The 25398-nt window shown below is 37.6% G+C and overlaps 2 protein-coding genes across 3 annotated transcripts; one reads left to right on the top strand and one right to left on the bottom strand.

Annotated features, from left to right (window-relative positions):
* The first annotated feature begins 6074 nt into the window (after window positions 1-6074).
* On the top strand, window positions 6075-9206 carry scxb (scleraxis bHLH transcription factor b). Of its 2 annotated transcripts, XR_008357954.1 has the most exons (3): window positions 6075-6994; window positions 8775-8879; window positions 8973-9206. XR_008357954.1 is itself a non-coding variant. In XM_053495125.1 (2 exons), exons 1-2 carry the CDS (start codon window positions 6440-6442, stop codon window positions 8811-8813), a joined length of 594 nt encoding a protein of 197 aa, XP_053351100.1. In that variant the 5' UTR covers window positions 6075-6439; the 3' UTR covers window positions 8814-9206. The 2 variants fall into 2 exon arrangements, 1 of the variants encoding a protein (XP_053351100.1); XM_053495125.1 differs by having other exon boundaries at window positions 8775-9206.
* Window positions 9207-18347: 9141 nt separating this feature from the next.
* Window positions 18348-22007, bottom strand: LOC128520070 (uncharacterized). Its single transcript, XM_053494091.1, has 7 exons — window positions 22001-22007; window positions 20181-20219; window positions 19985-20020; window positions 19731-19781; window positions 19282-19317; window positions 19086-19163; window positions 18348-18880 (listed from the first exon to the last, which is right to left on the bottom strand). The coding sequence occupies exons 1-7, from the start codon at window positions 22005-22007 to the stop codon at window positions 18348-18350; spliced, it is 780 nt and encodes a 259-aa protein (XP_053350066.1).
* Between the last annotated feature and the right edge of the window lie 3391 nt (window positions 22008-25398).

The raw sequence follows: 25398 nt of genomic DNA, 5'->3' as shown, positions 1-25398 counted from the left end.
AGTTTCTGCTAAATGTAAATGCTGAAACAGGGTAATATATTTTCCACAACCACAGGATACGTCTTCTGACATGATTGTTTAAAAAATGAGAAGCTCCCCACTGCACCAGTTAGGGTTACATCAGGAGTAGCTCAGTAGTTAAGGCATTGGATTACCATTTGGAAGGTCCCTGGTTAAAAAATACTCAACGACCACGAGGTTGCCACTGCTGGGTCTTTGAGAAACGCTTTTAACCTGCAACTGCTCAGATGTATAATGAGATAGAAATGTAAGTTGTTCTGGATAAGGGAGTCTCCTAAATGTTAATGTAATGTCCAAACCACCCCACTAGTAACATGGTTAAACAGCTTGTTGTCAGCTGAGCCATTTTAATCATTGCCGTAAATATTCAATGGGAGTCTCTTACCTATTTGCTTAGAAATATACAGGTGGTACTTTTTTGGCCAGGCAGTGTAGTTTCCTTTGGAAAGAAATACAGATGTATAGGGTAAGCTGGGCATTGTGCCATCTCTTCAATCTAAAATCATAACTAGAATATAGCATTGTAGTAGAAGTTACCTAACAAAGAAAGCAAAACTAAAATATGGAACATTTCTTATTCTGCCAAGTGATCATTCCTTTGGGCAACATTTAAAAACTTGGATCTGTGTGAATATATCAATGCAAATACAGATGGGAGAGAAATCATAGTATCATGCCACATATACAGTAAGATCATGAACTACATACAGTATCCATAGGCTTTGTGAGATTCTTTTTATTGTGCAGTTTCATAGAGTTCATATGGTCACTCTATGTTAGCCTTAAAGCTGTATCCCACTCCACTTAGAACTTGACAGCCACATAGCAGTACAATATAAATCTCCAGTCTCACCTCTGGAAAGAATAAAAATATTTCCTAAGTTCCATCGAAGAAGAAAAAAATTCCAGGTTTTTGGGGAGTAATTTATTGCATTTCATCAAGCGTGCAAAAGATTTGAGCTGTAAACTGTTCGTTCTGTGTGTTTATTTTCAGTTTTACAGCCATTACAAGCAGAATTGTATGATTTGTGGTGTCTGCAAGTTAACGTGAGGACAATCCAGCCAGGCCCCTTCTTAAAGCACTTGGACGACAGAATTAGAGTCAAGGTCAAAACATGATGTCACTGCATATGTCATTTTGTATTAAGAAATAATTGAAAAAAAAACACACACTGCTGATTAGGTAAAACTTTCTTGGTGAAAGTTAGATAAGACTGTAAAAACATATTGTCGAGATCAATTAAATAGGTGTTCTGAAATGGATTGATAGGCTTTCGAAGTTAAATTTAACATTTTAGAGAGACCTTGTGTATTCAGGACATCCTCAATACACAAGGTCTCTCTGCATCAAAAACCCAGTAAGGTGAGGTAATCTGGAATCTGTTCAGCAAATAAAGTTTACCAAATGACTTCAGGGGACTATACTCAACCAATAGCAATAACTGATTCAGCTAACGATTTATATAGGCTCTGCCTGTTGGATTTCCTCAGCGCCCATGCAAACATTTTGCTCTGCATTTAATGACAATCATATGTACGCAGTCTGCTACCTCAGTGAAACACCCTCTCTATACCCACCCACATATATATGCACACACACACATACACCATACCACCACAACCCATGCACATGTGCAATCAAAAGTGCCTTAACAATGACAATTTGAGAATTTACTGTTGAAAATTCATTGTAATTGTAATTCCAAAATTCAAAATCACTGCAAACCCTTTTGTAAACCATTTCAACATTTTATAGCTTGCATTAAGGATTTTTATATTACTTCTTGGCCTGGCAAATGCTGCCAAACCCGTTTGCCAAAAGTCATAAAGAAAATTAAGTATGAAGCCAAAGCTTGAGCGGGACAGTCACAAATGCACATTATATGACTGAATAAAGGGAAAGTGCCAATGAATATTTGTTCTAAAACTACATGCGCATGCACAACCTCCACACACAAAATGGATGACTGATTTTTGGGTCTTAATCTCTACTAACAGCCTCACAGCCAAAACCATGAGCTCATAGGTTTTGCTGTGGGGATGATATAAGCCACCAGTTAGCTACTGCTTACATTACAAATGACCACAAGCAGCAAACAGCAGAGCTTTAGTAGATGAATCAGCACTACTAGGAGGGAGGGACGCAAGTCTTCATTTATAAATATATTCGCAACCTTCGATGCTTTGAAAGCTAATGCAATTTGTGTGTTTGACTTTGTGATAATGCTTTTATTAGTGCTCTTTTTAAGATAAAATACACTGTGAGCTTTCTGCAAGGTTTTTCTGAAGGATTAATATTGCACTTTATTCTTCATATAAAGCTTTAAAAGACTTGCTAAGGGATAGGTACATACAGGAAACAGTTTTATTTTATTAAACTCACTCATAGCCATGTTCCTCCCAGAGCAATGAATTAATCACAATGCATCACTCATCACAAAGCAGGATTTTTACTACACTCAGCTAATATATTCCAAACCATGAGGCTGAATGTAATAAGGAAAACGTATGTGACCCATGCCCTCTGCCTTTCAGCCTAAAACGAAAACCGGCCCAAGCCTGCTAATATCCATTAATAAAAACAATCACTACAAATTTGAAGTTTCCTGTCGTCTAGCGATACCACTGACAAGGAAATCTGACACTAAATATGTTTTTTCTTCTAAACATTTATTGAATTTAATGCCCCATACAAAAGCCCCACACTTGGAGCATTGTAACCTAAAGAGCTAAAACAAGTCGTTAGAAACAAAGCAAACTGTTTTATACTGAGAATGACAAAAAAAAAAAGAAATGATGTCATATGAAAATATGTATCAGATGTTTTAAAGATATTTAAATCAAGTGAAAAAAATTTCATTTTATTTATAAACTCTCTTGATGCTTCGAGTAGCTTAATGTTTCTGTAATCTACAAAGCTCTAGTTGATTTTAGTGATTCTACCTGCCCCCAGTGTAGGAGAGCTTTGTCTTGATTGGGTGTGATTATGCAGTGTGGCACCTGGAGCAGGAATACATAAAGGAGAGTGGATAGAGGGGAGAATGCTTTGAATTTAAAGATCTGTTAAATTAGGAGAGAGGCATTGTTAGCGGAGCAGCAGGCTGGTCCCAAGGCTCTACTTAAGAAGGCTTGAAATGGACTTTACAAGCCCAGGCTGAAAGGCCCTATTGGTTTTGCCCTCACCAGCTGCCTCCTTTATAAGGCACACTTCAAAGATTAGGTCCTGACTCAGACCACACCTAGCATGGGTTATGAAGTTACAGCAAAGCAAAAAGGGGTCACGGGTCAGTAGTGATGACTTATTTTGTATGGTATGAGAACCTTTAGCATTTGTGTAAGAAAAGAGAAGTTCAACAGTATTCAGATGTAGGCTTTTCAACATAAAATCACTCAGTGTTTCTAACCCCTAAGCATAGTTTTTAGCCTTAATGATCTCGAAACCACTTAGATTTTAGTTTTACAACTTCTAAGTTGTAGGTCTAATGTAGTAAGAAGAAATTTCTCTTTTAAACCATTCAATGTCTAAAATGAATCCATTATTTCAAAAACTAAAAAAATACTTTGGGGTGTTACGGGTGCTTTTTTTTAAGTAACATCTTATGAGTTCTTATCCACACAGAAATGTTAGAGTTTTAATACTCTGTTTTGTGGGTCTCGGGGTTTTACTTTAAGGGATCTTGACTTTTTTTTACTAAGAGAATACTGTTGTAGGTTGTATAGATAAAAAAAGGACCTTAGAATTTAAGGGGTACAATTTCTCTTAACTCCTAACTCACTTGCTGTCTATAGGTAGCATATTTCTAAACTGGTATGTTAGGTTCAGAGTTATGAGATTTCCATAATGCTAAGAACCAGAAAAAGTGAAGAACTGAGAATCTACGTATAGAACATTCTGGTCTGGTTGTTTTCTTTTTTTTTAATGTAATAAAGTCAGTATCAAAAGTGTTTGTTTAAACTAAAGTGTAATATAAAGCTATGAGGACTGTCAGAGTGACTTTGATGGGCACTGGATTCCACAAGGTTCTGAGCAGTTCACTTTTTCCATCTCTCAGGCCCACTGACCTGCTTACTGTCTGAATTCTTTGGCTTCTGAGTAACGCGACAATTACAGCATGGAATTTCAGGAAGGACTGACTTCATTTGTGCTCCTGAAATAGAGGGACTGGTGGGCAAAAAAAAAGCAAGGCCACAGATAGCCAATTACCAGAAATCATCAAAGCAGTGAGGTTTGGATTGCCAATTATTTCTACTAAAAAAACCTGACCTTATAAGTACTTATTTCCGCTCCATTGCTCTATTCGAGCTGCTTTGGTCTATCCATATATCTAATGGGATATAACATTTTACAACTATTTATGCCACTTTTGTGACATGTGAAATCATCTTCCTCTCAGTCCCACTCCTTTGGTTTTAAATGTGCCAGATGCAGGGACTGTGTCCCATTAGCATTGGGTGCTCATGAGCTTGGCATGTCTCCAGCACAGCCTAGACAATCCTGTCCCTCAGCATCCTGGCCGTCCACCCGTCCGTTCGGCTGACTCCGTAATGAGCCGGTCGGTCTGTCTGCGGTGCTGTGCAAAGGATTAGTTCCGAGTTTTGACAGTTCCCTAACCTGTGCCAAAAGTAAGAGGGGAGGAGGGGGGGGGGTAGTTCTTGGTGAATATTTTTTTAGATTTTAACAGTGGAAGGAAGGGAGGAGGCAGAGGGAGTAATAGCAATCAGATGCTGACAGCACAGCTCTGCTACTGAACTCATTCAGATATATTAAATATCACTTGTGACACTGAGAAACGGATAATGAAGAAAATTGGGTTTAGAGTGACAAAATCCTGAGGACAGGTGATGGCAGTTAAGCAGTACGTTTAAAGAATTAAGTAAGTCTCAGAGCACTGCAGTAAAATGGAGACATGTGAAACAAATTCAGCAGTGACCTTAAGTTATTTTTGATGCTGCCAACACATTGTCTTAAAGTCATCACTGACTGTCTGTTCACCAACCAGTAGCACTATTTTCGCTAAGCTTCTCATCTCTATGTCCAGTTTAAAAATCATTGGATTTTTTTTTTTTTTCTTTAACCTTTCAAGACCTCTCTGTGGCCTGAAGCACTCCCTGACATTCAATAACATCCTATCCTAGTCAGGGTCAGGAATACACCCTGGTTGGGATGCAAGTCCCGTCCACCCACATTCACACCTTTACTAGCAAAGTCCATCCTATCCAGTCCACCATGTTTTTAGGAGGTGAACAGGAACCAGAAGACCTGGGAACCCAAATGGGCAGAGGGACAACATCTACAGTACACAGGCAGTAACTTAAGATCCGGACTGAACCACGGACCGTCGAGCCGTGAGGCAGCAAAGCTAGCCACTAGACCACAACACACTATCCTGAAGCATTTCCTTTTTAATCAGAGCTCAGCAGTCTGCACATTTATGAGCCAATGTTATTAATAAACAATAAGAATAATATAGGATGTCCTGTAGCATTCACACTCAGAAACCAACTGTTTGTTTGACCCCTTAAACTTTCTGTGTGCTATTCACTGAAGATTATAATACTCAGTGATTACTATGAATTATTTAGTGATTACAGTGAGAGAAACAGGAGTACAATTAATATTTGTAATAATCATTGACTCTCATGAGGGTTTGGGTGTTAACCAGAACTGTAATCATTTCTGATTATTAGAAATGCATGTCTTTAGGTGAGAAAGACAAAAGTATTCAGCACTCACAGTTTGTAGGGTAAAAACTATTATATTTATCATTTATATCTTATACAGCGACACAGAAATCTTTGTTCCATGTCAATAAAGGAGAGACTTTTAAATCAGTATGTGTGTGTGAGCTCCATCTCATTTTCACCCTGGATTCTGAATTTACAGTGAAAGAGGGGGAGCACTCCCCAGCCACTCCCCCACCACTACTATACTCTCTCTCACACACACTCACCCACACACACACACACACACGCACGCACTCACACACCCTATAAAGCCAAGGCATAAGGAAACACTCAGCCATAATAACATGTGGAACTGTTGAGGGATGAACGCTAGTGCAACACACTATATACTTTTCCACTTATTCACCCACTCAGGCTGGTGCTTGACACACTGGTTCTGTAAGAGCAAACTGAGGAAGGAATATGAACTCATATTGACTGCATCATCATGAAGCGACTGAGTCTGTCAACACAGGATTGCTTTAAGACATCATTGGATTTCCACAGACAGAGTGCTGCTGTACACTAAGTGAAGGACTACAGTTTTTCTTGTGCTGGTTTATTGGTGGATAGGCTTAAGGAGCACCAAGTTGTGTTAAGATTTATCCCTGTGGACGTGTGAGGACTGGGTGGAAGAGATAGCCCACGGTCCCCTTTGGTGGAATACTGCAAGGTTGAGACACTGCAGGTGACGATGTCCTTTGCCATGGTTCACCCGTCTCCTGCCCGTTTCCTTTACTCTGAGATTGGCACGCTCTCAGAGGATGACGAGAACGGCAGCGAAAGCTCAGGATCTGATGACAAATCCTTTCGTCTTTCCACTCCTGGATACAACGCCCTCCAAGCAGACTCTCGCAAAAGGAAATACGACTGCAGGCCATCAGTTGGAGCCACAGATCTTCACCTGCCAATCACTGAGCCTCGGCAGCGTAATGCAGCGAATGCTCGAGAGCGAGACCGCACAAATAGCGTGAACATGGCTTTCACGGCTCTAAGAACACTCATACCCACTGAACCAGCTGACAGGAAGCTGTCCAAGATCGAGACGCTACGGCTAGCCTCCAGCTACATCTCTCACCTGGAAAACGTCTTGTTGGTGGGAGAAGCATGTGGAGATGGACAGCCCTGCCACAAAAACACAGCGGCTCTACACAACCATCTGCATAAGACCATAGATGCGAGCCCAGACTCAGAGAACTCCCAACCCAGACAGATCTGCACCTTCTGCCTCAGCAACCAGAGAAGACTGGTGAGTTTCTCACAGAACACCTGAGAAATTTGCTCATAATATAAGAAGCAGTTTACGGCAGATCAGCTTGGTTTTTTTTTATGCAATGTTCATGTGCTTATATTGTATTTTATCATTTTACTTATAGTAGTGTCATTTTAATCTGTGAAATGTTATTTTGGTAGATTTAGTAGATTTAAGATGGATAATGATATAGACATTTTTAAATAATATTTTAATAATATTATTTAATGTATTTATTTTATATATATTTTATAATATTATTTATTTTATAAAATAATAAAACCTTTTATAAATTGTTGACGCAAACCATTTTTTTGCATATATACAAAATATGCTCATCATATGACCTACATATATAATACAAATTGAAAAAAGGTTTTAAGAGTTCTTTAACTGTTCTGGTAATTGTCTAGGCTGAAAACTTTCCATGTCATTTATAGCCATTTATCAACTTTTAGCTTACCAAAGTTTGTGATCATGAAAGATTTAGGTCCTAAACCTTGGCATAGGTAAGCTTGAACATAACATAAGAGCTTTGTTTACTTGTGTGAAGCAGTAGAGACTGATCTGTCATCAAAGATGTTGCAACTATGTCACGTTTCCTGTGTCCAAAAAAAATTAACATGACAGTCAATAAATGTCAGTAATATGGAAGTGATTGTTTAAAATGACGGTAGCGCACCCAGAAGGCTATAGACATATTTCTGTGAATTACAGATGCCTCTGTACTGCTCTGGAAACATCTGGCTCACAAAATTCCTAAAATTCCTTATACTGGTCACTAAGATCAATGAATGCCCCTCAGATCCTAATAAATCTTTAGTCATCATTTAGCTGAGAAAAATTAACCATATGTCCAAAGACTAGTTAATGTTTTACAACTCTAAAAGAAGGGATTGCTCAATATACAGTATAAGCCATAAATTGAATTCTCTGATGTCTTTTATTAGAAAAACACATTATTGCCTGAATGCTTAAATACAAAATGTAGTTATGCTTAATTGGGTTACTAGACAAGTAATAATTTAAGCTAAATTAATAACACTATAACCTTAATACCTATAATTGATTTTATGTTTCCAGGTGCTAACAGATGCAGGCACACACACACACACACGCACAGACTTACACTCACACTTACACACACAATAACCATACTGTTCCTTTTGTCTGCAGCTTTAGGAAGGTGGGCAATACAGTCAGCTTTTGCTCAAGCACATAGCTGTAATAATGCAGTATAACTTACATCACTGTTACTCACCTTTAATCTTCAGGAGCAGTTACTCTGACAATAGTTGCTCACAGTTATACATCATCGCCATAAAATACACATAAGAATTCAGATGCAAACACAAACATAGTTTGAGTATGCCGAAGGCACTGACCTCAGGTTACCCAGCAGTGTGAACAAGATTAATTCTTGCCAGCTGGCTCTCACAGCACACAAGTGTGATTGGAAAAAGTGAGGTATGCTGCCCCCTCAGCTGACGTTATGGCCAGACACCCTGTACCTCAAGAAGATCAGATTCCCTAAAAGCACCCACTTTCAGATAAACCTCAAATTACTTCTCACAGCACTAAACAAAAAAACCTGGTGACTTATTTATAGTTTGTTTCCCCTTTCAGAGTTTAAAAGCATAGTCACTGTATTTGATATGTTTATATTAAGATCTACTCTAATAAATTCAGTTGCCTGACTGAAATCTTTTGAAGAAAAAAAAATGATCATTTACTTGTGCTATGAAATTGACTTACTGTTATTGCTTTGGTGTTTCAGAACAAAGACAGAGAAAGGAAAACAGCTATAAGGAGTTAATGATGAACAACATACAACATACTGTGCATCACCTGAACTCTAACTGTATGTTTTTCCTTATGTATAGTAAGTATGCTACTGCAGTGTCATACATGAACCTTTTATTTATCATGTAATTGTACATTTATTAACGGACTGCATCACTGTGGACTTATCCAGGCGCTTTGTTACGGTGTCTTCATCTGTCAGAGCTTTAAGGACTTTACTTGTAATCATCAGCATACAATGCTTGTGCTGAAGAGGACACATTAGACCACATCCTACATAAATTTGTGCATCGAGATGACTACAAATAATTATCATGACATCAAAAGAAGAAACCAGCACTGATTTACTAAATGCTATGATGTAATGGAGATGAATCGATTCACTTTTGACCTGCTCCAGCTTTAACAGCAAGAGTGGAATAAAGTTTTTTTATTCCTAAGCATAAGGGCTTACCTGTGTCCGCTTTGTTCACTATGTGAAAGGTGCAAATGGCAGTTATTTATATAACATTATATAACATCAGTTATAGCTATGCTTTATTTGTATATATATATATATATATATATATATATATATATATATATATATATATATATATATATGTGCTTCAGCTCTTTTCCTTTACATATTATATTAAGCTGAGAAAGAGAGAGAGATTGCAGATTGAGTTCTGGCAGATTGTCAGTCGCAAACTGTCCTTTACTTTACCACTAGAAACCCTAACCAGAATTAAGCATGCAGTGAAGCTAAATAAATGTATATTTCATAATCATCAAAAATATCTTACTGTTTTTCACTTCAGAGGGTCATCACACAGGTCCAGCTTCAGGTTAGAGCTGATTTGAAGCCTCTAAACTCGATGACTCGTGTATTGGGTGCAGATAATTCACTGCACTTGCTTTCCCACACTGTGTGACTGAGATGCTCTATGTCAAATGTCAAATCAAGGCAATATTCTGTAAGCAACTTTCATCAAATAGTTTATTTAATTATATCCTATCTAGTAAAGTTTGTGTTGACTACATCAGCCACCAGAATGAGAATCTGTCTGATTTCATACTTTTGTATGCTAGTATAAGATGTTTCAGTAACTTGTCTTTTTTCATACAGAAAGTAAACTATGCACACAATATTTTCCAGGACTTAGCAGCACTAAAATAATATGCTCATATAATATGCTGACATTTGTATGACAAGCATTCAAGTCAAACCGGGACTTTCTCAATGTATGAAGGTGTAAGACTGATTAACATTTACAAAAGACTTCAAGCACAAAACGGTGATGAGAGTCTTAGCCACAGTAAAACATTTGAATGGAGCAAATGCTTTAATGAAGTCCGTGTAACTATCCTGCCAAGGGGGCTCAAAGACCGCTGCAGTCTTTTCCATGAACATTCAGCAAATGGAACATCTGATCCTTGAAAATCAACAGATAATTTGTTACTTGTACACTGTCTGTGGAAACTGTACACATGATCATTCCTGAACACCACTTGCACATTACAAGAACTCAGGTGGATGTTATTGCCACATCGCCATACGAACCTGACATCCATCAAACCATTTCCACATGTTTTGGCCATTTTAAACATCCCTGGACCAAACACTAGTGAAACACTTTGATAAGTGCATTAGTGTAGTAGGGAGTTATATGGAGAATTAAAGGGAGTTTATAGTATAATAACTGTGTTCTGTTACGATGCACAATCAGAAGTCTCAGTTTAAATTGAATGTTTTTCGTACATCATCTGTCCTTTTTTGTGTGTAGGGGGTTAGGGAGGTTGCCTTTAAGTAAGGTAACAGCACTTCACAAAGAACATTAGCATTAAAATTAACTTCTTATTCCAAAAAATATTTTAAACATATTTTCATTTATTTATAAATACGTAGTCAGATAATGGCTGTACAACGTGTTATAGTGTGAATTTATCAAATTATAGATTGAATTATGTATCTTGAACGTGGGTAATTCCTATAGTATAAATGGAAGCAACTACACTAGGAAATTTAATGGGCATTTTGGCACTTGACAAGAGCTATGAATATGGTATAACACCATGATTAAAATGTGTGGTTACATGAATATTCCAGTATGCCAGGCTGTGTTTAATCCGCAGTTCCAGTAAGAGTGCAGAGTTTGCTTTTATTCTGGGCTTTGAAATATGGTCAAATTATGCTGGATATAGAAAACCAAATTGTATTAATCACATGGAACACATTGTATAAGTCTTTGAGCTTTTTAAATTTAAGAGTAAAACTTTATATCTGCATCACTGCAACAATATAAATTAAAAAGTAAGTATATTGTAGTCTTTATATGAAGTGAAGTATATAGAAGTCTTTCATGTATAGGTAGTTCTCCTCAAGAAATATTGCACCCTGTTAGGAACACTATACAACTTCTGGGTGGGGCCTCCGTTGTGCCAACTCTTAGTGACATGCATTCCACGAACTGGACTGTTACCACAAGGCAGGTTGGGTCCATAGATTCATGCTGTTGCCACCAAATTGTGACTTTATCATCTGTGTGTCTCATCAGAAATTGAAATTCAACAGACCAGGCTACATGAACCAATCTGGCCATTCTCCGTTGACCTCTTTTATCAAAAAATTGCACTGTACTGAGCAAACTCTAGAGACTTTTGTGTGCCAAAATCTCAAGAGATTAGCAGTTATATAAATACTTAAAGCATTCAGTCTGGCACAATCAATCATACCTCAGTTAATATCACTGAGATCACATTTTGACCATTCCGATGGTTGATCTCCCATATCAGCATGACTTTTGCCCTGCACTGCTGCCAGACGATTGACTGATTATAAAACTGGGTAAATGTGAAAGTGTACAGGTCTTCATAGTAAGATGTTCAGTGAGTGTAAAGGAATAACAAAGGAATTTCAGGTGACAGGTTCACCTTCTCCATCACTCCATCTCTCTCTCACTCTCTCTCACTCTCTCTTTCTCTCTCACACACACACTTGCACACACACATTCAAATCTCTGCGGTTGCATGATCTTCGTCTGGACCTTGATTTCTTGCCAACTAACCCTGTCATCATCCCAGCAGTCAGAAAACAACTCTCCTCCATCTTTACTGGGCTTATGGACTATTGGGCTAATTGTTTCCTGCTGGTACAGCTGCAGTTCAGCTAAAACCTTTCTCAGTAGATAATCTGTCCATTTTACACACTAAGTTCAACAAACTACAGACTACAGAATTTCCAATATAATGCAACTATATAGTGTAAAATAATTAGCATAATATCTCGCAACAGTTAAACGTGCAACACTAATATTGTGTGTAAACCTAAACCTCCACTTGGGTTTAGTATTGCAGTTATGGACATTTTATGTCGAAAGAAATTGAACAAAAGAATTAACACATGTCCTGAGAGGCATTATAATTCTTTTAAAGTAAAAATCAGAAGAAGTTAAATGTGCCGGGGGAATACTCCCACATCTTTTTAAGACTCTTCCAGACGTCAGGCTATGTCAGCAAACTGCTCTTTTAATTTATTCCTATTGAGTCCAGTCCTGGTCGGTTTCTAACCGTCCCTATCACTGCTTTTAAAGGTTTTAACTCTTACTGTGGACAGATCTATGTTTGTTTGTTCATATGTTGGTTTTATGTTAAATGAAACATGGTTTTACTATTGTCACATTTCTGGAGTATTTTGTATGGCAATGCAAATGGGTTTACAGAAGCCAGTCAGGCAAAACCATACAGTCTGAGAGTTCTTATAGCTATCAATGCATCTGGCTAAAGACAAAGGCTAGTATACAGGTGTTATTGCATAAATTCAAGTCATGCAATCTTTACAGTTGCCTAAAGGCACGCAGATTAGACTTTTGATGATAAAATAATTCTCTGAGTGCTTTGGGGCAGACTGTCAGTGTCTTACTGCAGCCACGGAGACAGAGAGAGACAGAGAGACAGAGTGAGAGTGAGAGAGTGAGAGAGTGAAAGACAGAGACTCTCTCGCTCTCCCAGGAACAGCAGCTGAGAGCCAGATCCCAATGCACTCTGTTCCATCCAATTGAGCCTGGGTTTTAATACTGGAAAAATCTTCCTTAGCTGTCAATCACTTGCTTTAATAAAAACATAGTATAACATTGCGGTCTCGCTCACTCTCCCTCTGCCTCTCGGAGAGCCTGAAAACAAGGGGTATCTGCAGAAATCCAGGCTTTTATTAGCCACAGCTTGCACTGGAAAATTGGGATTGTGGCAGCACTCATCTGGTGAACATTAACTAAGCACCTGGAGCTTTAGTCAATCATGAAATTAAACTTCGGGTATTACAGACAAATGAAAAAGCTCCACTCCCAGACAAATGTGGTCGCCATCTCTTTGACACATTTAATCAAATTTCCTACCCACGGCACAGACTTAACACACAGGGTGTCAACCAACATCTCCACATCTCCCAGGCAGGATGTGTTTGTTTTCTTTTGTGATGGAGCACATGACTGATGGTTTATTCATTTTACTGCCATTTTACTCTTTGTTTGTTTTTTCTTAGAAAAGAAGGAGTTTTTAAAAAAAGGCTAAGACAATGTTGCATTGCTAATCAAAAACACAGTGCCGCACTTGGCAACTAACATAATCCTGCCAGAAAATATATGAGATACTTGATAAATAACCAATAATAGGATTTTTTTGTTACATTGTAAACAAGTATTATTATTATTATTATTATTATCTAATATAAATGGGACACTTCCTGTCTGTGCTATTTAATATTATAACATATACCATTCTGATGAACTCTCTATTTTCATTGGCGAAGGTGTTCATATAGCTAATACAAATATTAATTAAAAATCATTAAAAAATAATTTATCAACTTGTTCATTGCATGACAGGCATGTTTTATTCCTTACATACTTTAAGCTTCGGCAACTCTTCAGGTTCATAGCAATCATAACAAAGCAAACTGTAAAGGGCCCATAAAATCACACCATCCTAAGCAGTGGCTTATAGTTATTAGGAAATTTGTCAGCCCTGGCCATGAGTGACAAAATGTAGCTGCCATTGCATCATGGCATAAAAAACACTGGCTGGAAGAATTGTGTTGGAATGAGCAATAAAATTGTCAAGCTATGTTTGAAAAATATCAGCTGCACTTAGCTGAGAGGAAAAAAAGTGAGAAAAAGTGGAACAGAGAGATTCTGGCTTTGGGTCTCACACATGAGAGCTGTCTGCTAGCTGTCAAGAGGACTGCACATTGACTAATCTCACATCACTCCATTTCATGGGTCTTATTTAAACGCAGGCCAAGATGAAGTTGGTCACTAGTCAAACTCATGAAATTGGCAAGTAATTCAGTACATTTAGAAATTAATCATATACATATCCACACACTCAGCAGCTCCTGTTTTTTAGGAGTGAAACTGACGTATGTGATGGCATAATGATGCAGACTTCCATCAGTGTCGAATGCTCACATGCACAAGCAACTTTTCCTCCTGAATGAAGTTCTTATAAATAGAGGGTGGGGGCCTGTTCTTATTGAGGAAGCTGGTCTTTAACAGAAACCAAAGGCACTTTGCCCCTCCTTCTCTCCATTCGATTTAACCCCACACATGGAAAAGCTATCGGGGAGTGAAACTCTCTTCCACAATGAGTCAACATGGACAGAGAATGGTCACACATACATTTTCAGTACACAGAGCTGGAAAAAGCCATTCAATATAAGACACAAAAAGAAATGCAGGTTGGTTTAGAGAACTTTAGGGTGTCCACATTCTGAACTAAAGTATAGAAAGATGCGCTCATGGGGTTCAGTGGAATTGTATGGTTTAGTTCTCAAATCTCTCTGTGAATTTGCTTTTAAATACTAACTGATTTTACTGATCTTAGGTTAGGACTATTGAATAAAACTAAACTATACAATGCATTAGGAAAAATATGTGTTAAAATGTATACTTCTTTAAACATCATATATCTGGTATTAAGTATCATATATAAGTATAATATTAATATGTGATACTTGTTACTTCTACTTTTAGTAAAGTTTGGGGTTGGGTTTTTTCTTTATCTAGCAGGCTGTATGAAAATACTTACTATTTGGGAGGAAAAAAAGAAGAGAGAAAAAAGTACTTTACCTAGTATCTTACAGAGAAAGTGGGAGTTCCTTGAGTTCTGGTAGACTGTGAAATTGCTTAAGATATCCCCAAGCTATGAGAGAAAATGAACTGTGCCTGATGCTGGTCACGCTGCACCGAAGCATAAAAGCAATATTTTTATACACATTGTTAAGCAACTAACTCAGAGTCTCCAGTGTTATATCACTTCCCATAAAAATACTTCTCAAGGATGAATTCTGCCTGTAAAACTTGAAATAGTATTATATATGCTTTTTTAAATTGTATATTACATTGATTGTTTATCTTTATTAGACTGTTCTTGCCAATAGCACAGTTACACATACACTGCTTGGCTAAAAAGAGCAACATTGAATAATTACTCCAGTGATTATTTTGGTTCAGCTGGCAACAAGTTATTTAACTTTACCTGATGCAGCGAGTAGCTTCACATTTCAAACAACCATGTCAGCAGACACATCCTGTGGCCATGTTATAGATGTTACTCTGTTGCAGAAAAGTCAAATTATTGTCCTGAATCAAGCAAAGACCACAACAGATTCAGATTGCTGAAACTACTAAAAAATTGGGTTTAAAAACTGTCCACTGCATTATTAAAACCTGGAAGGATGAACAGTAAACCATATATATATATAAACAGTAGAACTCCCAGCATTTCGACTTGCACAATACAAAGGGAACTCAAGGGATTGGGACTAAACAGCTGTGTAACATTAAGAAAACAATTTATCAGTGAGGCCCTGCAGTAGATTGGCACCCTGTTCCAGGTGTACACCGCCTCGTGCCTGAGGTTTTCTGAGATAGACTCCAGGCTTCCTGCAGCCCTGCATTGGATAAGAATTGGAATGAATGAATTAATGAATTAATGAATTAATGAATATGTGGGATCCTTTATAAAGTAGATCCACTGGGGACTATTAAAAAATATATACTGTAAGCTCCAACAGTATTCAGCCTACTGATAATAGATTTACAAATACACAAGACTTCTATGAAATCATTGCTTTCATATAAAGCATGACTGGTGGCATGGTGGTAAACTTCAGGCAGATATCTAAGTACTGCAAAAGTTTCATTAAAGTCTTATGTGATGCTGTAATAAAATCTAGCTGGACAGACATACATACAGACTGAACATTTTCTGAGACTGGTTCTGGGTCCCCCAATGTATGAAACGTACCATTAATACTATTGAAAGATAAGAAGTATGACTACTGACAGACTGTATATTAATCACAAGTATTCCACTTAGAGGCAACTGGTCACTAAGTGTTTAAATTTAATTATTTATTGAGATAATTAGCACTTGTAAAGGCAGTGAAAGGGATTTTTATTAACTACTAAATTAATTATTTTCTTATCAAATTCTGTAAAAATCTTCTCAAGGGGCTGCCTGTTGTGTGTGTGGGCTAGAAAAAAAATTGTTTGGCAACAGCCTGGGTTCCTTAAATGGGAAACAAACAAAGTAGTTAGGACCGAGCCACATAACACTATTTCACCCAATCCAAACAGGGGTCGTGTTTGTGGTTGGCACAGGACAGGAGGAAGCAGAGCGGATAGCATTCATAAATCTGGCACAGACTCCACACATTGTCAAGAAGATGAGAAACAGCCAAAGAGGAGAAGGACTCAAGAGCAAAAATGTGAAAAAAGAGACTAGGCAAGGGCAAAGAGCCACATAAACATCAGCGAGGCATTTCAACTTTGGAAAGACCTCTGAGAGCTGAAAAACAGTGGTTGCTCTGTTTGTGCTTAACAGATAGTTTGGATGTTTCACACAACCAATGTTTATTTTTATGTTAGCCAATCCCAAATGGTTAGGATTGGTTGGTGTTGTGAAGTTATCACCAGTAGCAGAAGAGTTCACTGAGCATCACTGTCAGGAGTTAAGATGCTGGCTCTGGAAATCCATCTTGTTCTCGCATGTTAGCAACGCTGCCGCACCTTAAGCAACACTTTGCTAACCTGCACCCAACCTAACGTTAGCTCCATTACTTGTTGTGATTTTGTTTGCATCAGGGCATTTGTTTCCACAATCTTTGAGGGTTTTATAGCTAGACCTAAAAGCAGAGGTTTGCGAGCACACTCGATTATTTGAACAGAGACAGTTCAAAGTACTTTGCTGGGTAACATTATTGTTTTTGCTTGTTTAACTACAAATCTCAAACACTGACCTTTTCTTTTGGCAGGGCAATGTACAGTATCAGATTGATAACCTAACCAACAACTTGATCAAAGCATGGGAATCTCATAATATTTGCTAGCAAATAAGCAGTTAAAATATCTTTAGGAAGGCCGGTCACTTTTACAACAGTTGCTCTGGTTTCGTATGAATGAAACAAGATCTCTGCAGAAAGCTAGGGTTATTTATCTGTGCTTTATTAAAAGTAATGAAAATGTTACAGACATAAAACAACCGTGGCTATATATCAGAATTCTGCCACAGGGGTTTTTAGTGTATTTCTGGAAGTAACTACACCCTATTTTGGACAGATCACATTTTTACTTTTCTACTGATTAAAAAACTAGGTATCTTAACATTTAAAAATTAGATTATCTTTTAGTCAGATATTTGGGGTGCCAAAGAAATGCTTACAGGCTTAATAACAGTTGCATTGATAATGTTTCTGATATATTTTAAGAATGACTGTAACTGTTTCCCCATACACTGCCTCTTCAATAAGAAACCATCAATAATGCAGCATCTAATAGTAAATCCTTAACACCACCTGACTTCTAAATTGCTTCTTTATCATAAAACAGACTTGCATGGAAATAGCAAGCTTTGCTTATATATATATATTTATTTATTTATTGGTTGATTTTTCATAAGATGTTACACGCTATATAGTTTTGTTCTCCAATGTGGCATTTTGATGATGTCATGTATTCCAGCCTCTTTATATGAGAGTGTAGCATTACTGTGTTAGGAATGCTAACCATGCAGTGCAGCTGCATGTAGAAAGCACATTTTGCAATCTCTAGGAGTGAGAATCTGCTGTAAATCTTTTCTAACACGCTGACATCTCTGTCATGATTCTGAGATAGAGAAAGACTCTCTGAGGGCCATTAGAGCAGATGAAGCCTGCAGCAGACGAGGCAAGCTACATAATTTATGGCCCCAAGCAGACATGGACGAGCCAGCTGTACCTGGAAGGTCTGCATGATGCCACTTTTCTGTTGGATGACCCACAGACAACATCTAATGATCAGAAAGTCACAGCTACCATGAAGGTTATGACTAACGAGTTAGCAGGGGATCTGGCTAAGCATTCAGACACGCACCTTATTATATTTGTAGAGAGAGTTCTCAGACGTAGATGAAAGTAAAAGACACATTCATAGAAACAAATATTCGCACACTTTTAAACAGTTTCAATTGACAGCAGATGATTCATAACACATTTTGGAACCTAACAATGCTTATACAAAGGAAATCTTTAGATGAATCGAGCTGGAATCTTCTCACTGCTGTTATCTCTGTCTACAGGCTCACTATTCACAGTTTCTTCACTATCTTTGTCCAGCTGCTCTTTCTGAACTCTTGGGGTCCCCAGTCTCTTTTTAGCAACACACAGTTTCCTAGGCCGGCGCTCATAATTTGTGATTCCCTCTTCACTCTGTGGATCTACACCTGCACCACCTTCACTATTGTTTTCCACATCTGGATATCCCGTCATCCAGCTGGATACCTCCACACACTCCTGACTCTGATCAATAAAATTCTGCCCATCACTCAATTGAACCGAGTCACTGCTATCTCTCACTATGTCTGTCTTATGTTTTCTCTTGCTCTCTTTATCCTGGGGTTGATCAGGTAAGTAAGTGTCCATTTTAACTTCTTTAGTCTTGGTGATTTGATTCACACTGTATTTCTTTTTTGCTTTCTCAGTGTCCATCCTCCTCTTCCTCTCTTGGTCTGTCATGGTATTCCAAGGTCTGTATATCTCCTGGCTGCTCGTGTTCTCTGTGCCTGGACCATACAATAAAAAAAAATTAAAAGAAAGATTCATAAAGACATGTAATGATGCAATTATATTAAGAAAAGTAGTAAAAGGTCTCATGAAAGTTTTTTGTTTATAGTTATCTAACAGATCTTACAATTTGTAGTTTTTGAAGCACTCTAAAATCAATAATACAAGTGCCGGTTATGTTATATTATCTCTTTCAGATTATACCTTGTGTTTTGCTGGCTTGGTTTTCAGTCTCAGTCTTAACAGTTTTGTCCACGTGCGTCCCTTCTTCACTTTTACTCTCTGCAGCAAGAGGGAGCCACAAACATAATATTTTTTATGCAAAATATTTTTGGTTTATTTGTAATTTTGTACCATTAATTAATACTTTTGTGTGCTGTACTGTTTCAACATGCCTTACCAGCAGAATCGATGTCTAATCCTAAAGTTTCTGTGACTTAAAGCAAAAAATGAAAGTTTTATATTGATTGCCTTCCAAGTATAAACTCAGGTCAAAGGTCATTTGATCAATCAGCACGGATTAAGATGTCTAAAGACATGACATGTTTAAAGTAACAAAAGCACATGCATCCACAGTACTTAGTGTTAGTCCAGACATTTACTCACTCACTCACTCACTCATTGTCTATACCACTTATCCTGTATACAGGGTTGGGGGCACAAGGCAGGGTACACCTTGGTCAGGGTGAAAGAAAGAAAGAAACCCATCTAGCGCAGTTTGCACCTAGTACATGCATCATTGCATGAGACAGGAATTTAACCCAAAACTTGGAGGTGAAAGGCAACAATGCTAACCACTGAGCCACCTTGTAGGTATTTAATATTGCATTTAAATACAATTGAATTCACCTGTTTGTTCAGCAGAGTTGCTGTTCTCTTTAGATTTTCCATCAGCAGCGTCTAAGGGGACAGGTACATGGAAAGGATGGTGTATTTCTAATATATTACATAAATTATTTTCTTTTCTTTTTTTTATTACAATCATCGTTAGCTGACCTGAATGTTCCACTGAATCAGACTCTGGAGTGAAAAAAAAAATGCTATATCAATTGCAAGTAAACTAAGAACCAAAACTTAGTCTAGAAACAGTGATACAAGCTTACCAGCAGGGTTATCCACTGGAGAGGAAGTTGTGCACACTGTTAAAGAGAGAGAGAGAGCGAGAGAGCATTAAAAAACTGAACACTGTGCACAGAGCTCTTTTAAACATCAAAAGTAATTAAATTTAACATCTCTGAGTTTGGCCTGTACATTATTTTCCTCTGCATTGAATCAAGACAGCGCTGCCTTGACACTCACCTGCTATTGGGTCTGAAAAACCAACAGCATTTAAGGGATCTGAGACAGAAGCAGAACAACTCAGTGTCAAACATTACAAAATGTGTGAGCTGTAAACATTTCAGATATACACTATGTGACAAAGAGAATCAGGATGAGTGATTGTCTAAACCTGAGGTGTCAAACATACAGCTTGAGGGTCTGGAGCAGACCCATAAAGGTTGTAATCTGGCCGACCAAATGAATTTAGCATCAGTGTTCTGACTTCTGACAATCATTTTATGGACTGTAATTGAAATGTCTCTGTTATTCCTCTAGGGGTGAAGTAACTTAATAAACTCAGGGCCATAACCTTGTCGTTTTTACAGAAGAATGTAGGAGTTTCATAGCAGGGAGGGTGAATACTTCTGCAATCACAACGCTGGCATTTCTCCTTTGCAAATATTTTTTATTCACTTTTCCCACTTAAATAGTATTAGTTATTGTGTTATCGCACTACAAAGTGTGTAAAAGATTGAAAGAGTATAAAACAGTGGGTTTCATGGATTAGCATAAGATTACCATGTAATTAGCATAGGTTACACCTCCTGAACACCATATATGGGCAGGTGCATGTTGTGCCAAAGTGCAAATCAGGCACATGAATTGGACAGATTCCACAGAAGAGAAGTAAGAAAAAAATGAAAAAGAAAAATACAGCACAAGAGAAATCTAAACACTTTAAATGTAAACCTATACAAAGTAAACATGTGATCTTCAAGAGCGTGAGCACGGAGGCAAATTAAATCTCTGTCACTTATGTTAGATTTTTATAAAGTTGATGTCTTTTTTTTTTATATATAACAGCTGAACTAGATAGGGCTCAGCATCCAAAGCACCTAATCAGAGAAAGTTGGTTTCTATACTGCTTCTTGCATGGGTTCCAATGTGTATTTTTTGATAATCTTTTTTAACTATGGATTTTTCAATTTAATTTCTGTATGTTCATTTGTATTGTAGGTGATACGGTGTCACAGAAAGCACATTTGAGAAAGATGAGACTAATATATAGACTAAATATAAACTAGTTTTGATCTGAACATTTTCCTAGATCTACGTACCAGACAGAACTGCTGGCTCAGGGCTGTTCCTATTAAAGGCCTCTGGAAAGAGAGAACAGAACTATTCATATGAAAGTGAAATGAGATATATATTTTCCAAAAGTCTTAACCACTTTATGTTGTTAATACAAACTCGACTTGAGTTAGTACAAAATACAAAAATATCAGTATTCCACCACAAAATTAAAAGTTACAGGAAAAGAAGGCAGCACATTATACAAACAACCACCTTCTTTTTTAGACATAAAAGGATGGGTTCACATGCGAAAAAGAAGCGAGTGCAACAAAGTCCTCAGAAGAACTGTGAGTGGTTCTGCAGGATGCTCAGTAAAACTTAGTAGCTAATTTCCTTCTTAAACTACACAAATTGTAGCTGAGACTAAGGGTACTCAGAGTGTCATTACACCAAATACTGAGTGGTTTTAATAATTACTGTGCTTGATGGTTTCTTTTTTATAGTTTTTTTTTAAGGCATCCCTGCTCTATGGCATTTATTTGCATATTAATTTCTATGTGTATGTGTGTATATAAAAGAAGTAACCTACCATTCAAAAAATTTTCAAAGTCAAAGTCTTTATTTTGGCCTGAACATAGTAAGTGATAAGCATTAGAATGAGTACATTTTTATCAACAACACCAGGTGAGAGGTAGTTGAGACTAGGTATTGTTACCTCATGGACTGATAAATGCAGCAGTAATGCAGAAAGTGTACTTTAGACTAAGGAAGACCATACGATTTACCTCTCATAGCTGCCGAGTAGACAAATGTTATAAACAGGAGCATCAACAGAACAGGCCTGACACAAGACCCAGAGCTAAACCAGAGAGAGAGAGAGAGAGAGAGAATGATATATTAGGAAATATACTGCAATAAGAAGAAGAAAATGTGGTCTTATTACTCACAGTGTCATCTTGACTATTAGGGTCCACAAATGTAGCTAATGATCAAAACTCAGACTTCTCATGTGCTTTTATACCTGCACAGATCATTGAGGATGAACATAGGAATGAATGGGACAATGTGGTCACAGTTGACCCGCCGTGCAGTGGAGCATTCATTCACTGGCCAAGACGTTCGATCAAGGAGCTAGTGTTAGTTCACCAGGAAAAAGGCCACATTTGTGGCTACACAAGAGAATAATACAAGCTTTAACCTTATAAATTATAATTAAACTAATGAAATATGCTAGTGTGTGTGTGGTATCTGAAAAAATCTTGTAATAATTATTATACTATTTGAATGGCATATAATTTGGGGCCAAATTCTAATAATCATAATATGTTTGTTGAAAAGATTTAGCATATTTGTGTTAAACACACAGCACCTGGTGTAATCAAATACCACAGGAAAGGTTTGGACCATTTGATCTCTGGCCAGGTTCCACCAACAGGAGATCTCTTGGGACAAAAGCCTGCATTCAGTCTGGTTTAAATGGTATTGTATTAGCTGTGAGGACTGATGCATGGGAACATTCGCCCAGTAGCACTTCCTGCCTGTGTGGAAAATGTTATGCCTTTTTGTTGCAGGACTCAGAAACAAAGAGAGCACACAAATAGGCACCAAGTAGGTGTGCAGATTAGTGCATTAGTAGGTATTTTATTACTGCCTAGTGAATATGCATCCAAAAAAAATCACAAGCATATAAACCGAAAATCATTAATGGTCTTTACGCGACGTTCTAATTACTAAACGATATTAAAGGTATAGGGACACTGTGCACTGTGAGAGATGACATAACTTCTAAATGTATCATTATGAATTATAAAATTATAGCTTCATTGTGTGGCCGGTAATGTATTTATTTACTTACTTATTTATTTAATCTACACTCATTAGGCATTAGTTAGCAGTACTTTATAGCAACTATTTAGTTTTTATACTTCAAGATATCATACACTGTTTTCTTCTGAGAAACTATCAGTATAGACGTCATAAAAGATTCCTGTTGCGTTTATTCTAGTTTATTCTGCAGGATCAAGTTTATGACCTTTTTTTATTATTATTTAAAATTCTCTTTTGGTTAAGGCCAATTTCATTTTTATTTTTTTGCCTAGGAAGAAAACCCTCTACTCTGGTGCCTTATGCAAATCACACACTAACGTTCACCTCCCACTTACTCATTGAGTGGGAACATGGGAATAAATGAGACAGTCAGATCTAATCTATTCTGGAGAGGTTAGTGACAGCAATGATTATGACACATATTGTTGTGGAGTGACATGTGACAGCATACAATTATGTGTTTATAAGCCGTCTTCATCCCCATTCTCTACTCTGTTGCGTTTGTGCTGGGCCTGATGGGTAATGATGCGGTGCTGGTTGTACTGTGCCAGAATAATTAATAATCAGGTAAAACTAATTATATAGCTCTGCATAGGCTGCAGACAGCAGCAATGTTTTAACCATAATGCATATACATACATTTGCAAGAATCATAACTCAGAAAAGAAACGTTTTGTATGAGAAGCCATGCCAGTAAACCCTAGACCGGGAATGTTACCCCTTTAAACTCCTAGACTCACTGATGCAGAAGGACATTTCACTTTAAATACATAGAAAGCAAACCAAGGACTGGCTTGATTTATGCCATTTTTAAATATTCTATGCAACAACAACAGTACAGTACACATCTTTACACATCTACGAATATAGTAGTGTATCCATTTAACCACTAGGTGGCAGCCGAGGACAATGCAGACAGTTTTCCTTTTTTAATAGAAACAAATTTGTATTGTATGTTTTTATACAAAGAGGCATTTCAGTAACCTTCTCTCCACCGCTTAAACCTGTATGGTAAACGTACCGCAACTCTAATGAATGTCTGCGGCCAAATAAACTCACAAGTAATAAGTCTTATAATGAACAGGACAAGTTGCATGTGGTCAGTTGATGCAGTTCCCAGGAGTGAGAGTGAAACAGACCTTTTTTTTACAGTTTGCAGTCATACTAAATTTCCCATCTGCTGTACCATAATGAGTTTATATCTAATGAGCAGGAGCCTCACTGATTAAATCAAGTTAATTTACAGCTGCTGTCTACAAAACCAGAGACAACAGACATGCTAAAGGCTCACCTTAGCAACAGAAATCAGGTCATGATACCAACAATCTGGCCTTCTCAATCAAACACATCCAGCTCGAGCTTTACTTCCTGAACTGCTTGGTAATACCTGTTACTACAACTAATACAAAGAAAGAAGGGAAAAATAACCCTTTGAAGTGATGAAATACAAGTCTAATTATGACTACAATGTTTTTCCAACCTATTATGTCATTCCTATTCATTCATCCTAGACAGAGCCTTATAATACTAAGGTCATGAAATTACAGGGGGGGATTTGCTGTCAAGATTTGGTCTCTTTGCCTGTTGGGGCCCCATGTGTAGTGGGCTGTGGTGCCAGCATTGTCTTTTCTGTGGTACTGGACTGGACAGCCTTTGGCCCCCAGCAGGGCCCATGATTTTGTCACCAGCTTGCTGATGTATAGTTAGTGATCAATGTTTTTCAGTTCACCTAAAAGTGGTATTGATGTTATGACTGATCAGTGTATAATGCAGTATTTTTCAATAAATACTACTGTATTTCTCTTTGTACCAGCAGGTTTGAAGAGGCTATGGGAATAAAATATATATCATGAGTTTCAGAGTCATGAATTAGGATGGCTATGCAGCACCGCATCCTGGCCCCACATTCTAAAACCAATATACGAGAATGAGACAAGTAGGGCTTATATGTTTGGGCATCCCCACTCACCCTGTGCGTCGTAAACACCATGGTTCAAGGCAAAGAGTTCTGATCTATTTTCTTTCTTGCTCTGATGTTGATTGCAAGTTTCCATCCAGTTCTAGATTTGAGAGAGATTCATCAGGCTTTTGCTTAATACCAGCTGAAGGACTAAATGGGTCCAGTGGAGTAGCAGTGTGTCATCTGGAGAGTCCATGGACACCTTATTCACTGCCTTTGGACAGTGTGACCCCTCATTATGAGAACAGCACACAACAACCAGCTAAAAAGATGTAGGCAGCTCCATATGCCCCTAAAGTTATTTTTGACCAGTTCAGAGGTTTCATCATGTCTGCTGAGGTGACATTGAGACAACTTGATTATATAAATAAACAGAACAACATTAATTTTCGAGGT

This window comes from Clarias gariepinus, chromosome 4, assembly GCF_024256425.1.
Source record: "Clarias gariepinus isolate MV-2021 ecotype Netherlands chromosome 4, CGAR_prim_01v2, whole genome shotgun sequence".
In the NCBI taxonomy this organism is placed as follows: Eukaryota; Metazoa; Chordata; class Actinopteri; order Siluriformes; family Clariidae; genus Clarias; species Clarias gariepinus.
Note: the sequence above shows the minus strand (reverse complement) of the source record. Positions and strands in the feature narration are given on the sequence as shown.

What these genes read in the sequence shown, in the direction of transcription:
- scxb (XM_053495125.1), top strand. Translation starts at nt 6,440, where the DNA reads ATGTCCTTTGCCATGGTTCACCCGTCTCCTGCCCGTTTCCTTTACTCT. An exon ending in TCAGCAACCAGAGAAGACTG is followed by an intron (nt 6,995 to 8,774) that starts GTGAGTTTCTCA and finishes TTGGTGTTTCAG; the next exon opens with AACAAAGACAGAGAAAGGAA.
- LOC128520070 (XM_053494091.1), bottom strand. An exon ending in CAACTCTGCTGAACAAACAG is followed by an intron (nt 19,318 to 19,730) that starts GTGAATTCAATT and finishes TTTTGCTTTAAG; the next exon opens with TCACAGAAACTTTAGGATTA. An exon ending in CCAAGCCAGCAAAACACAAG is followed by an intron (nt 18,881 to 19,085) that starts GTATAATCTGAA and finishes TGTATGGTCCAG; the next exon opens with GCACAGAGAACACGAGCAGC.